This window comes from Zonotrichia leucophrys, chromosome 5 (assembly GCF_028769735.1).
Source record: "Zonotrichia leucophrys gambelii isolate GWCS_2022_RI chromosome 5, RI_Zleu_2.0, whole genome shotgun sequence".
Lineage (NCBI taxonomy): Eukaryota > Metazoa > Chordata > Aves > Passeriformes > Passerellidae > Zonotrichia > Zonotrichia leucophrys.
The window spans coordinates 20,650,286-20,665,263 of record NC_088175.1 but is presented as its reverse complement, the minus strand read 5'-3'; the positions used below and the strand labels follow the sequence as shown (position 1 = coordinate 20,665,263).

General features: G+C 47.3%; 1 protein-coding gene across 1 annotated transcript in view; it reads right to left on the bottom strand.

Annotated features, from left to right (window-relative positions):
• Window positions 1-10,831, bottom strand: part of EGLN3 (egl-9 family hypoxia inducible factor 3) — a 28,007-nt gene extending 17,176 nt beyond the window's left edge. The window contains exon 1 of the mRNA XM_064714849.1: window positions 10,155-10,831. Coding sequence (XP_064570919.1) covers window positions 10,155-10,511 — 357 coding nt within the window. The 5' untranslated portion in view covers window positions 10,512-10,831. The remainder of the gene's footprint in view (window positions 1-10,154) is intronic.
• Window positions 10,832-14,978: the final 4,147 nt, after the last annotated feature.

The window sequence follows — 14,978 nt, the reverse complement described above, 5'->3', positions numbered from 1 at the left end:
CCCTTGGGAGATTTCTCAAGGCCCAGCTCAGGACTGAGTCTCAGAGCAATAATGTTCTGTGGCACCTAAGGTAGTTTCTGCAGGAAGCACTGCAACTGTTGAGCAAGGGAGGCAGACTCTCTGGTGTGACTTCAGGATGTTTCCTGAGGACGCAGAAAGCTTGGAGCGTTCTTTCTGGCTTACTCCCCTCCTTCTTCCTCTTCCTCTCCATAATCTTTCTTCTGGCAGCCCGTGTGACAAGAGCAGTACGTACTCAGAGCCACCCCAGAGGAAGGCAAGGCTGAGCCAAGCTGGAGGCTGGACAGAGGCTGCTGTCCCAGGGCAGAGCTGCCTGGGCAGCCAGAGGAGGCAGCCCTCATCCCTGTCTCTGCCCTGGGATGGAGATGAGAGATTGTGGCTGCATAGGCATGACAGGCTGTGCTAACAGCAGGGGTAGGAAACCACCTGGTGGGGGCCCTGCAACTGGCTTTGCTAGAGATATGGGCTACAAATGCATCTCTGTGGTGGAAAGCACAGAGGGGGAAGGCAGGACAGATACTTGAGGGGAAGGCAGAGCTCTAGGGTTACATATGCCCTTTTCAGTGTGAGGGTCAAGCAGGTACTGTGTCTGCCTGTAGCTCTGGTCAGCATTGGCACAGCTAGAGCCTTTTCTAACTGCAGCCAAAACATTGTACTAATACAGCTTATAACTAGCAGCAGTAGCTTCTACAGATGGTAAATAGTGAAACATGCTTTTAACCAAGTGCCAGCAAAGAAAAAAATATTTGTTTCAGTTACATCCAAGTGTAAAGAAACAAACAAAAAAATCATGTCAACTACACTTTCACTCTTGCCAAGAAATAATCAGTGCAAATGTGAGACTGCACTGAGCCTTTACATCACCAGTTAAACATCAAGTTATGCAATCAAATACCTTGGTAAAATGCACAACTTTGAGACTTCAGTGTTTGACCATCATGAAATGTTGAATTACACCAAATCTGGCAATGAGGACCAGAGTTCACAAATCCTCTCACTGCTCCTTCATGAGGAGGAAGTCTGTAAAACAGTGAACCAGGCAGTGATCCTTCCTGTTGGGCTGCTTCAGAGACACCATGCACATGCTCCATACAGCAGATGACAGAGGGTCAGTTAACTTACTGAGGTGGAAACATTAGTGAATATTGTCAAGAACAGAGTTATCAATACATTCTGGGGGACTCTCTCCTGTTTGTGCACATCTACTTGTATGGCTTTTATGTGTTAACAGCAGGACGTTATAGCATTTATGGTGAAGCTTTTCCTTTTACATAGCCAGTGTGGATGGCTATGCAAGAAGCTCTCTTCACTCCCTGGAGTTCCAAGGCAGTCAGGAAGCTCCATGCCAATCTCCACCAGCACAAAGCCCTCTGTTCTTACACTCAGGCTTTTCCCATTCCATATGGCATTCCTCACCACACACCGCCTATCTCTTCGCATGCATTACTGGAATGAGTGCTACTGTTAATGGTATTAGGACAAGTTTGCCATAAGACAGTCAGTTGCGAAGGCCAGATAAAAATCATTACTATCTATATCATCACGTGAGGCTCCTTGCTGCCTCCCAGGAGGGCACATAAAAGATGACCCGCATTTCAAATGTAACAAAAATATTTATACAAACACCAGGGATGGCACAAGATACACAACTTTTCCTACAGTTTTCTAGACATATTCTAGCATAGTCTAAGACAAGCACCAGAATATGTGCTTGAAGTCCCATTGATCTGAAACTGCCTTTAAGAAAAAGTAGTTAAGTGAATTGCTGAACTGGAGCCAGAGTTTTAAAAACATTTGTCTTATCACTTTGTATAAAAAATTACAGTGCAAGAAAACATAAGCAATGATTAATTATATTATGGCTTACAGACAGGAAAAATGCAGACATATATCTTGTTTGGATTTTCAGGTCCAGAAAGTAAGTACAGAAAACAGACTATCTATTTTGACCAAAGGATTCACATGAACTAGATAGACACAAGACTCAAAATGGGTATCTTTTTTGCTACAAAGCAGGATGCAATTTCCTGATGTTTGGCAAAAGATATGGCTACTCTGCCATTTCCAGCTGCAAAGCTTTGGACAAACTATGCTGTTTCCAGTCAGTGCAGACAGAGTGCTATGCTGTACTCCTGCCATTTAGACTACTCATTTTTATCTGAGTGGCTAAACATGAACATTTAGTAAGCCTCCATGGAACCACTATGGTCAGCAAAAATTTCTTTGATTACTTTATTTGTGAAAAATCAGAGCAGCAAGTAGGTTGTTTAATCAACTGCTTTCTACTAAGTGCTTGGCATGTTGGCACTAAGTTTCTTCACCTACTAATCTTATCAAAGCACAATGTCAAGAGAAAAATGACTGTAGGGGAAAAAGCTCCTTTCTGTCACTGACAGATACTAGATGCACATGTGTGAGTGATGGAGGGGAAACAGAGCTTACAGCTCTCCCCAAATCCTTCACAGGAATGATCACAAGTGGTGTGCTGATGGGATGATGTGCCTGTGAACAGTTTAAACAGTGAGAAATAGATTATTTACTTGGCATGAACCTCCTTCAAGATCTTACTTCACGTCACTGACTGAACTGAGAGACCTTCTTGCTTTTCTGACCCACTCTAACATCTTTTCAAAGCAATACCAGGTCTAAACCAAATTGTTTCATAGTGTTATGCATCAGTCAAAATCTTCGGTCAAGCCCCACCAAGTTCTGCACCACTGCATCAGTTATTCACCCTGAAGCCTACCACAGCAGCCATCAGCCATAGGCACAGGTACCAGAAGCAGTTTCCAAAACACCTCTTCCCAAGAGCTCCTCTACTAATAAACCTTACCAATAAAGCCTTTTCACAGAAGCTTAGGGAGATGTGTTGTTGGCAGCTTTCTAACAATGTTGTTTCGGTCTTCAGCTTTGTGACAGAAGGATTACAGTCATGGCAAATCCAACCCAGTGCTTTAAATTCCCTCATGCTGGTATGCACACATCCTCCTTCATGAAGGTAAAACAGGTAACACTTCCTCCTAGGCTTTCCTTCCTAAGGAAGGAAAGATGGGTGAGTGCTATGGGGCCTGCTGCTGCCAAGGGACCACTTGCCCCCAGCCTGCTACACAATGGGAAAATTCAATCCAATTGCAAGAGGAGCAGAAAAAAGTGACTACCTCAAAAAAAAAAAAAAAAAAAAAAAAAAAAAGAAAGTACCTTGTCTTTGTAAGAGTCATCTTGAAACATTTGAAACATTTGATAAAAGTATTGATCTCTTCCAAGTGTATTGAGTTTGTTCAGGAAACATCAAAAATTCATCTAATTAAAAATGCATACACACTTGGATCATTGTGGTTCTCTCTTCCCTCTCTCATCCTTTCCACATGCAAAAGGGAAAGACTTGCAGTACTGTTCCACTACCACCTCAGGAAAAAGAATTAAAAAGAATATCTCTGCAATATGGAAAAGAATACTTCCATGTAATAAATCAAGCAAATTTGCCAGGAACCAACATGCAAGAAAAGTCTGAATTACATTGACCCACCATCCAGATAAATTTGAAAGTCAGAGAAAGAAGAGTTTACTGTAAAATCAGATAAAGGCATTGGGATTAACACAGCTGGAATCTTTAATGCAAAGTAATAGGTCACTTTTACTGCATACTTCCTGCCCTGCATCAGTGTTATAAGAATCAATGTCCATTTTAACATATACTGGTATTAGCAATGAACTGTATGAAATGGACTGAATTATTCATTAACAATTACCCTGGGAAAAGGCACACAAATATTAATAGCAATGATCATTTGGAAGAAATTCTTTACAGAAAGGGTGATTAGATTTGGAATGGGCTGCCCAGGGATGTGGTGGAGTCACTGTCCCTGGAAGTGACTGGATGTAGCACTGAGTGCCATGGTCTAGTTGACATAGTGGTGTTCAGTCACAGTGTGAACTCAATGATCTCAGAGGTCTTTTCCAAACTAATTGATTCTGTGATTCCATGGCCAGCTCTCCTCCCTCCCAAAATGCAAGCTCAGCAGGACAGGGTGCTGAACTCTGAATCTTGTCATTTCCCCAGTGGCTTTCCCAAGGATCCTGCACCTTGTGATGCCACACACACATCCCCGTGGGTACAAAGGACAAACACTCCCATACACAGAGGCCTTGATGCCCTGTATTAGTCACACCAGCATTCAGTGAGCAATGGGTCCTCACACAAAAGCAAACTGAGTGGCACATACCTGTTTAGGGCTTGCAAGTGATTAAGCTCTGGCCAGCACACCAGTAAGGCAACCTCTGCAGGTCCCTGGCACTAAGAGCTGACACGATAGCAGCAAGAACTGCTACCAGAGCACGCACAGCAATGAATAAGTTACTGCAGAAAATGCATGGCCAATGTATGAGAGATTGTGGAAAACTTCACTGCTCTGCCACCACTGTCTAATTATCAGAGTCTATCAAGACTCACTAAGAACTGCTGGACTGTAAAACTACAGACAACAACAAAAAAAATTGCCCTGATGCCACAAACACATGCAAAACTCAGGATAAACAGACCATTCATATCTTTACATTGCCTGAGAGCACTGACACTTCCCTTCATTCATAGGATTAACCACCTTCTGCCTTTCTCTGGGACTATGGCTGTAGAGCTCATGGACAGGCTCCTGGCACAGTGTGATAAAAGTCACTGGGGGGATCCAGACTTCCCTGGCAAGAGGGGGAAAGGAGGACCAAGAGAAGCCACTTGGCAGCCAAAGGCCCTGGTGTAACACACACTGAAGGCAGCAGGTTTTTGCCACTGCCTACCATGAAATACGTTTGTGAGCACACTACAGTCAGGTTTTTAAGAGTGAGGATACAAAACAGCTAGTGAATTCAAGCTGCTTGCAACTTCAACACCTGAGTATTAACTCAAACACCATTCCCTAGAGGCTTCCCATGCTTCTGAACCCACTTGCAGACATGTCCATCACTGTCTGTGAAAAATTGATCCATTTCTCCAACACCCTCTGTCCCTGCTGAAAGAAGAATTTATCGAAAAGATTCTCCAAGTGCCTCTTTCGGAGAAGTAGTTCTTCTGAAAGTTTCAAAAGTCATTGAGAATAATTTGATGAAGAACAAAAACAAGTGTTAATATGCCCAAGTTTATACTCATCTGATTGTCAAGTAAAAATTATACATTCCTGTGTATAATTAACCAGGCTAACTAATCTTGCTTGACAAACAGAGATATAAACATCAGCTTTGACACTGAGCCAAAGCAACCACACTAGGATCTGTGCCAATGCTGAATTCTTCAGTTTCATATCATAAAATGACTTGTCTGTTGTATTTACAGTTCCAGTGGCTCTGGACTCTGCCGGCAGCTGGCTAGAAGAACAGATTTGAACTTATGCATTATGGCAGAACATGTGCATTTGATTAGAAGAAAGAAATTATGCATATTTCTTCTGGATGGTAGTGCTCATCAGACCTCCCATTGTAAACTAACTGTAAGGCACATTGCTACCCAAGTACCAAAAATACTTTGTAAGTACAATAAACCAGTATATCTCAAGGGGCAGTACTGCTCTTCAGCCTACTTTAGCTAGAGTTTTCTGTTATCACACTCTTCAAATCAGTACCTCAAGTCAGAAAATTCAGCATTTCACTGTGTTTTAATTGCAAAGGACAGAATTTGAATGTTATAGAACAGCACTTTTCTTTTTTCATATATAAATGCAAAAATACCTCACCTCCTTACCCGAGTCATAAGGGACTTCATAAAACTACTGCTGTAACATCTCATCCATTTCTTCAATCTTCAGGAACAGAAATCTTGGTAACAACCTGCTAGGCAGACCATATTTCAAAACCTACCTAGGACCACCCCATCATTTGATAGGCACAAGAACCCACTCTGGTTCCCAGCAAACACTCACTAGCTATGAACTGCTACCAAAAGACCTACTTCTCCTGTGAGCATTAGAGAGGGTCCACCAGGGTGGTGTTATGCCAACAAGCAGAGGAAGCAAGTTTTTGAGAAGGTTCACATCCCATGGGGACTTCTAAATTAACTAATCTTACATTCAAAACACTTTTATTTTTTAACTTTAGGCCATACACTTGACACAATGTGAGCAGTTCTGCTCTGAGCTGAAAACATCAGTCACAGGCTTCCTTCAGCACAGAGCAACTACTAAGATTACAAATTCTTGCTTTATTTTCAAACCAGCAGGACTCACGGATGTCCAGCAGGTGCAAGATGGGCTCAAAGTCCCCAGAGGCAGCCCTGACATGGATTTCAGCCCTTGGTGGTACCCAAGAGGGTATCTGTGACTCAGAGCAGGAGGTGCAGAGTCCACTGAGAGTGCAGCCACACCAGTTCAAAGTACCTTCCACCTTCCACCCCTCAGCGTGAGGACCCAGGCAGCGCTGGCAGCACGTCAAGAGCTGACTCAGCTGGGGTACCCAGGGCAGCGGGCACTGCTGGCACTGCCCTGGGACCTGCCCAGCCACAGGGACAGCTGCCCCTCTCCAGCAGGGGCAAAATGAGACAAGGGCATCAGCCTCGTAGCAGCAGAGGAACTATGCAGACATCCCACTGCAAACACAGCTTTAACACTTCCACCCACCAGCCAGCCAGCCTGGCTCCTGCCATACTCTGTCCCCTGCCTCCTCACATCAGGGACTTCCAAATTCCCCCAGGCCCCGCAGTCTCTTAAAAAAACACCCAAAAAACTCCAAAGACAAAACATTGACCAAAACATTTCCCAAGTCTTGAAGGAGAAATTTATAGTACAGTGTTTTCCTACAGGGCACTCCCCTCAAGTCCTTGCAAATGCCAGTAAACCCCAAGACAGAACTTTGGGATCTGGGGAGCCAGAAGCTGCAGCACATCACCCTTCCACCTGCAGTCCCTGGAGCACCACCTGATCCAGAGGGCACTCTGGGTGACTGGCCTCACAGAGCGAGCTGCAGCTTTGCTGCTCACCTCAAACACCCACCCCCACTTCTCCACCAGGGAAAGCTCCAGCAGGGTAGTGACAGGTCCTCAAAAACAGAGTGACTTCTGTCCTCAGGCCAGAACATCCCTCTGCACAAGGACATCAATCTTCTCACTCTGAGGAGAAGACTGAACTTGGGTCAATTATGCCTCAGTGATGTCCTTAGTCATTTACCTACTAGAAAAGTGGAACCATTCTATTATCTTACTAGAAAATGGAGACTAGCTGATGAGAATACAAAAACCAACACGCAGTGTATTGTGTCCATTTAACCAGCCAGTATTTTAAAATTCAACTTACACCAAAGACATATTTGTATGACTGGTCTGCAAAGATGGCAGGTTACATTTCAAGATCAGCCCTCAAATGTCAGCCAGCAGCTCCTATGAATATCCAGCACCCTTGAAAATTTTACTTCTGTTCTTTCTCTTTGATGCAATCTTAACTCTCTTGAAATGCTCTTGAAATTAATTTGGCAACAGCACAATCCCAAGTGACTTGTTTCTCTCATTTAGCTGAAAGGAAAATTTCAATTATTTGACAAAAGTTGTTCAGGACTTATGTTTGTGTAGCTACAAAAATATTAAGCACTTCACACTGAACTAAGTTCATTTACCAGGCAAATCTCTTGCCTTCTTCCAACACTTAGGCTGAAGACTTAAGTCATACTACTTATTAAAAGAATAAACCTTTAAATAATGATGAGCTGATACAACATAAGCACATTTCCATGACAAATTGAGTTAACGTGTACCTAAATGCTTACATTTTAAACAAATTGTTCTTACCTCTTAGTTTTGAGTAATATCTATTTTGAGTAATATCCCAAAACAATAAATTACAACAGGACATGTCCCACTGAGATGTTCTGGTCCAGTTGCCCATGAACATCCCACATCCCCACAAATGTTAAGCTGTGAAAGTTTTGTGGGCATTCATTTACATGCATAATCTGTCAGATAAAAATACTGGATTTAAATTTGAGATTTGTGTGTATGCATTCATAAGACTTCAGATGAAAAGTAGAATGTGAAGATTTTGTGGTGGAAGAGAAATGTCTTAAACCGATGTGGGAACCTGCATGCACTGTAGCAATCAGTTGTTAGTCACAGGAATAATCTTCCTGCTGAAGGCATCCCACATCTCAGTTACAGACAGCAGCTGCTGTTCCAGGGCCTCACATACCCATGGTACTTCTTATTATAACAAGAGGATTCGTTACCATTAACATCTGATGAAAATTTCTCTGCATTTGGTTTTATAAACAGTATTGAGATATTGAGTCCCTTTCAGTCCCAGACTGTTGTGCAGCACTTCCATGTGCTGTTTGGAGTCTGACAACTTTCACATTAAAGCACAAGAGCCAGAAGTCTTTCTTCATTGTAAATAGCCTGCTGCCTATTTATAAAACAAGTTCTGTTCTATTTTTTAATTACTATTTGTACAAGAATGCCTTCAAAAACACCAAAACTCCGTTTTAAAGTCATCTCTACAACCCAAAGTTACTGCCCAAAATATGTTTCTTCCCAGCCAGCACCAACATCCTTCATTCATCCAGTTGATTTGTTTTACAAATACCTTGTAAAAAGGCTGGACAGCCTCCTTTTCACTCCTATCCAACTTTCAAGCAACTCCCCAAACACACACACACACAATATCCACCCCTACACACACCCCCTTGACCAGAAATGCACTTTCAGCAGTAAACAGGTAAACAGAAACCACCCAGAGAAAGGATGGGGATGACCTTTAAGGTGAGCCAAGGCAAGATGGTTATTTATGCCTCCTCATACAAGGGTCTCAACAGGAATAAGTACAATCCAACCCACCCACATTTAAAAAAATACCTACCCAAGTTTTAACTGAACTGATGATCAGTAATTCAATGGAGCAAAGAGTAAGGAACCTTTATTGTTCCCACTACTGTGTGTAAACGTGTGGGGGTGTATGCACAGGTTTCAGTGTGTTCCCAAGTCACTGGTGAACATCACTGTACTTTTTTCTTCATTTTCAGGGCAGAATCGCAGTACCACTCACACATGCCCTTAGTCCAGTGCAAGTTAGGATCTAGAGAAATGCCTAATTTCTCCCTATTGTCATTTTTAAAAGTTTCATTGTTTTTGTTTCTGGCATACTCTAAAAGCAGTGGACCTTTTGAAAACGTACTATGTCAAGTCAGAAATAAAGAAATAAGCATTCAGGACAACAAAGTAAACTTAGTTCCAAGCTAGCTCATTTAGCCGTAGCAAAACAGGTAAGGAAAGAAAAGACAAGTTATCCCACACTAATGTCATTGCAAGTGCAAATAAACTTCATTGGGAAAGGAACTAATAATACAAGTGTCGCCTCCATTTCTGAGAAAGCCTAGAAAAAAACAACTTATCTCTTTAAAACAAAAGTTTGCTATGCTCAAACCACTAAACATCCCGTATTCTGTGCGTACTCAATTCAGTAACGATAATCTCTTCAGCTGTAGAACGGCGACAAGAGTTGGAACCGCGAAACTATTCAGGATAATACATGTGAGAACCATCCAAACAATCGGATCAGAGCCGGGTCCGTTCGTTCGCAGGGAGAGAACGGAGAGCTTGCTCCCCCGCGGAACGCAGTCACGGTCAGACGTGTTCGGTGGGGCACGCCTGTCCCACCCTGTCCGCACCCGGGGTGAGCACAGCCAGAAGCGGGGGGGCAGCCGCTCCAGCACCCGGCCAGGAGCGAGGAGCCGCCTGCAGAAGGGACGGCCGGTGTCACACAGGTGCAAAGGCAAGGGACCGGACGGGGTCCGACAGCCGAAAATCCCGGCGAAAACGCAGCAAGGGAGCGGCGAGGAGCCGGCCCGGAGCGCTGCCGGCACCGGCGAGGGCGAGGGACCCGCAGGGGGCGGCCCCGCTTCCAGCGGGACCCCGCACCCGGCGGCGAAGGCTGGAGAGCGGCTGCGGTCACGGGAGTCCCGCAGGCAGGCACGGCGCCTCCGCCATCCAGGGACGGCCCCGGGGACTGCCCGAGCCACGGGCCCCCGCCGGCACCCCCGGCAGCGCGGACGCGCACGGGCCGGCGCCCGCGGAAAGTTTCGGGCAGGTCCCGGCGGCAGCTGCGAAGCGGGTCGGGCCGGCTGGGAGCCGGTGCCGCGGGCGGACAGCAGGTCGGGGCCCCGCGGACCCTTACCTTGGATCGCTCTTTCACGTAGTACTTGCCGAGCCGGCTCCCGCAGTACATCACCAGCCGGTCTATCAGCGTGAGGAGAAAGTTGATGGCCTCGCAGCCCTCCTCCGTGCCTCCGATCCACTTGATCTGGTCGCCGCGGAGGTGCCGCTTGGCGACGCCGCGGCTGGGGCCGGCCAGCTGCCCGTCGGCCAGCTCCCCGTCGCGGTGCATCCGCTTCACCCGCTCCAGCACGCAGTCCCCCACCACCTCCCCCAAGAAGTTGTCCAGGTAGCAGAAGCCGATGTCGTGCAAGCAGGGCACGACGTACTCCAGGGCGATTCTCTCCAGGTCCAGCCTCATGATGTGCCCCAGCGGCATGGCGCGGTGGGGACGGGCGCGCCGCTGCTCCGCCGGCGCCCGCGCTGGGAAGCGATGCCCGCGGGGCCGCCGTCCGCTCCAGGCCGAGCCGGGCAGGGGCTCCGCCGCGGCGCGACGCCAGGCGAGGCGAGGCAAAACTTTCGCCGCTGCGGGCTCGGCTACGCACCGCGGCCCGGCGCTGCGGGAGCGGCGGTGCTGCCGAAGCCCCGCGCTGCTGCTGCTGCCGCCGCCGGCACCCCGGCAGTGTGCGGGAGCGGCCCGGGGCGGGCGGGAAGGGCACGGGCAGCCCCCGCCCCGGCCGGAGGGCGGCAGATGGCCCCGCGCTGATTAACGCGCCGGCTACGTGCGGGATGTGTGCTCGCGCCGCCGCACGTGGGAGGGGCCGCCCGCCGCGGCGCGATCGCCCCGCCCGCGGGGCCCGGACAGCCAATCGCGCGGGGCGGGGCGGGGCCGGCCCGCGGGGAACGCGCGGCGAGGGCTCCCACACGTGCGCGGGGGGCGTGGCCCGCGGTCCCGCGCGCCCCCGGAGTGGGCGTGGGCAGCGCCATTGAGGAATTCTCCCCCGGCATGTCGGCTGCGACCCCCGCGCCTCGCCTCGCCCTGCTCCGTCCTGCTCCGCCGCTCCGCAGCTCTTGGAACAGCCCCAGTGAAGTTTGCCAATGCCCCGCCGGGGCTGTCCGGCCGCCTCTTACCTCCGCCTACCGCAGCGGCACTTTCAGCACCAGACGGAACTGTTGCATTAAGCGGCAGATGCAGTTCTTCTGAGCGAGAAATGCACCTTTTACAAAAGGTTTACATAGCAAAACAGCACTTCCCTGAATTATCTATCCCAAAGGGTCCTCCAGGTTTCTTGGCTCTGGTAGCAGGAAACACCTCCTGGACCGTCGGCGGCTTCGTGCCACCACGAGACAGCTGCGATCAAACCGTGACAAAATTCGTGCCAAACCAAAACTCGCCGTTCCCCCGCGTGCCCCTTGCCGGTAACACTGTCTCTGCACCGGCCGGCCACGAACTACGGTCCCGCGGTCGCTGTTGGGTCTGTTCCGACCGAGCAGCATGCTTTCATGCCTCCTGAGAAGCGAGCAGCAGGCAGCCGCTCACACACGCAGCACGCCCGGAATTTGCTAAACAAACAAGAGAAGCCTCCGCAGAAACCAAAACCGAAGCAAAGTCACGTTGCGGAGAGGCGCTGCCCGCGGGCAAGCCGGGCGGGACCGGGCGGCCGTGCCGGAGTCGGTGTCTGTGAAGTTACCGATGCCACCGAGCCCCGCAGCGCTGTCCGTGTGCCGAGCCATCCCCTGCTCGGCGGCCACCTGCGCTGCCCCAGAGTCAGCACAAGCAGACACACTGTAATGGGCTAACCTGTAACACACAGTGACACAACTGCACCCCTCCGCACCCCACGGGGGCAGCGCGGGCCGAGACCCCGAGCCCGCAGGACGCGGTCCGTGTGTGCGCCTGCCCCTGCGGGATGTGCCCCCCGAGCCCGCTCAGCACCCGGCACGGCACAGCGCGGGACTGACGGCTCCGGCTGGAACCCGGCACATTTCACCCCCAAAAAAGGCAAAATTTGTGCTGGTTGTGTTTTTCCCCTTCAGGTCGTGAATCCTGACGGGATTACAAGCAGTCCGTGCTGCTGGTGCTGCTCGAGCTGCAAACTCCAGGCCCCGGCAGATGCAGGAGCGGGTCACGTATTCCACGTTTGTTGTCCTTGAATCCAGTGGTGTCTACCCTCAGTGCATAGCACTAAGCACAGGTCTAATCCTCTAAAGTTAGTCCCTGACAGCTCTGTCGAGAGCCGAGCAACATTACATCAGATAAATTCGAATGTGGTGAGATATGGACTGTCAAAGGACCTTATTTGATTTAGGTACACATTACATTCACATTAAAATGATTATATGATTTATAATTAATAAGATACATTTCTGAATCTTATTAATCCCTTAATGCTTATCTGAGAAATCAGATAATGTATGATAGGGTAAGAGCAGTTGTCATAATCAGCAACTGATGCAAGATTAGTTCAGCTGCAAAATCTCAACATTATGAAATTTGCATACATTAGGAAATATTGTTGATGCATATTATTGTACACATTTTTATTATATAAAAGCCATTATGTGCCAAAACCCTTTGATTTTTTCCCCTTTTCTTGTTCACACACACATGCAGATATACAGTCCTGTACCAGAATCAGTTATTTGTAAACACTGAACTTCCAGCCTTTCTATCAAGTGTAATGACACCATTTTGACAAGTCAAGGGCTAAGAGGAATGCCTTCTGGCAGTAGCTGAAGGTGGTCTTTACAGCTTTATTTCTCTCCTTTTGAAAGTTTGAAATTATGAGTTAGTTAGATTACAGGTCTTCATCAGAAAAAGTCACCTTAGAGAGTTAGAAATTTGTCTTAGAAAACTGAGTCCACAGCCCCAGTTGCAGAGTGGTGTTCAGAGCTGGAAATACTTTTATTCCTCCAGCATTGATGTCATGTCTTCCTCAGGAGGGAATGTGCTGCCCTTTGTTGGCAAATCAGGTTTTCTGGTGGACAAAGTGTTTTGGCCCTTGAAGCATGATGTGCTTTTCATACTTGCATTTGCAATAGCAGTCAGATGCATTGCTGTTCCATGTGAGGATAAAACATCAGGAGGAACAAAGAGTAGTGATTCTATTTAGTTTTATTTAGTGGTGCCATTTTACTTCATTTCTTTGTCCCTTGATGATGATAATAATGAAGGTGTGTGACAGAGGTTGTGATTGCTTAGGTTAGACTGCACCCAAAAACAGTTTTCATTCCACCATTATAGTTTGTGACCTGAGCAATCACAGCCTCTATCACACATCATCTTTTTCATCACCAAGAAAGGACAAATTCCTGCCTAGCCCACAGACACTCTTCAAGAGCTCTCTCATTCCCCTTAGGGGTACCAAAGCTGAGTTGAGAGATGCTGGGCTGCAATTGCAGTAATTCCCAGGCTAAGCCATGAACTTGCCAATAGAAAGGCAAAGCAGTCCTCAGTGTGTACTGCAGTGGATGAGAACCACCCAGAAGAACAAGAGCTGGAACAGGACCAGGCATTGAACCTTCCATAGCCCTTCTTGTGACCACTCCAATGCTCTCCAAACAAATGTACATGTACAATGTCAGTGTTGCACAGGGCGCAAACAAAGGCGTGAGGGTGTGAAATCAGGCAATTCACGTCACCTGCACTTCTGGACATGCATAAGGTTTGTTTACAGTGCTGTGCATCTCAGGCATGAAAGGTGTCACCACAATTTAATTAAAAACCCTACACCATTCAATTATAGATGAGCAATCCCTCTGCCATGTAAAGCTCTGTTTATCCTTACAATAGAGAAAATTTTTTTTCGCTTCTAAAATTAATTCTGTGCCTTCTTATTTTCCATTTCATCTAATTCTGAAAACTTCTGAATCCTGCATATCTGTTGCTTTCACTGCCAGTATGGCACACATTAGAGCTCAGTAGACTAAAAAAGGACATTAGCAAGCTGGCAGAATGATTTTAAGGAGATTTGTTTTAGAGGATTAGAATAATTGGTGTCAGTCAAGCCTGGATATTAGTTATACACTAATGCTATTTTTCTGACAAGAGAATTTACAGATGAACTGCTTCACACTTTTTTGGAGCAGGGAGTTTTAAGCATTTTGAGTCTTGTTTTCAGATTTTTCCTGCTGGAAAGCCAGACTTCTTCAATGCTAAGGGCTGAACTGCAAGGGCCCAGCAAAAGAAAGGGAAGAAGGGAAGAGTATTCTTTATATCAGTAAGAAACTGTAAAACAGCACTCTTTGTACCTCATAGCATGATTTGTAGAGCTGATGTCTCATGATCTAGAGAGAAAATAACTGAAGTTCTGCCTACAGAAGGTACTTTTCTGACAATGCTGGTATGGTTATACAACCCCTCTGGCCAAGGGGCAGGTAGTGTTTGTGCAGGGATGACACACCAGTGCTAGCACACCTTGCCATGGCTTCCTGAGAGGTCACTAACCCCTCCTGCCCTTCCCATCCCTCTGCTGCAGCTTTCAACCTCTCCTCTGCAGTGCTGGCAGAAGAGAATGTATTTCTGCCTCAGCCTCTTCAAAAGTGCAAAGTCCAGAGCCTTACATGCACCTTCACTGGGGGCTTAGTTTGACACAGCAATAGCTGAGGCACCAGCAGCTGTACCTTTCCTTTGCCTGCTGTGCAGGTACCATGGCAGAGCAGCCGTGTTTTGGTGTGATGTGTCCTCCAACTGCAGCCACAAGACCTGACAGAGCTCCTTTGTCAGCACCCTTAATATTAGGTCACACTGAAAGGTACCTGTCATGGCTTGAGCTGACCTAACAACTCATTCAGCACCTTTCCCCCCCCACACACACCTCTCTTTGCACTTGCTTTGGCACACTTTGGACTCCCTGATAGCTGATCTCCTTTGCTAAGATGGCAGAAAAGCAATTCTGAGCAAAAA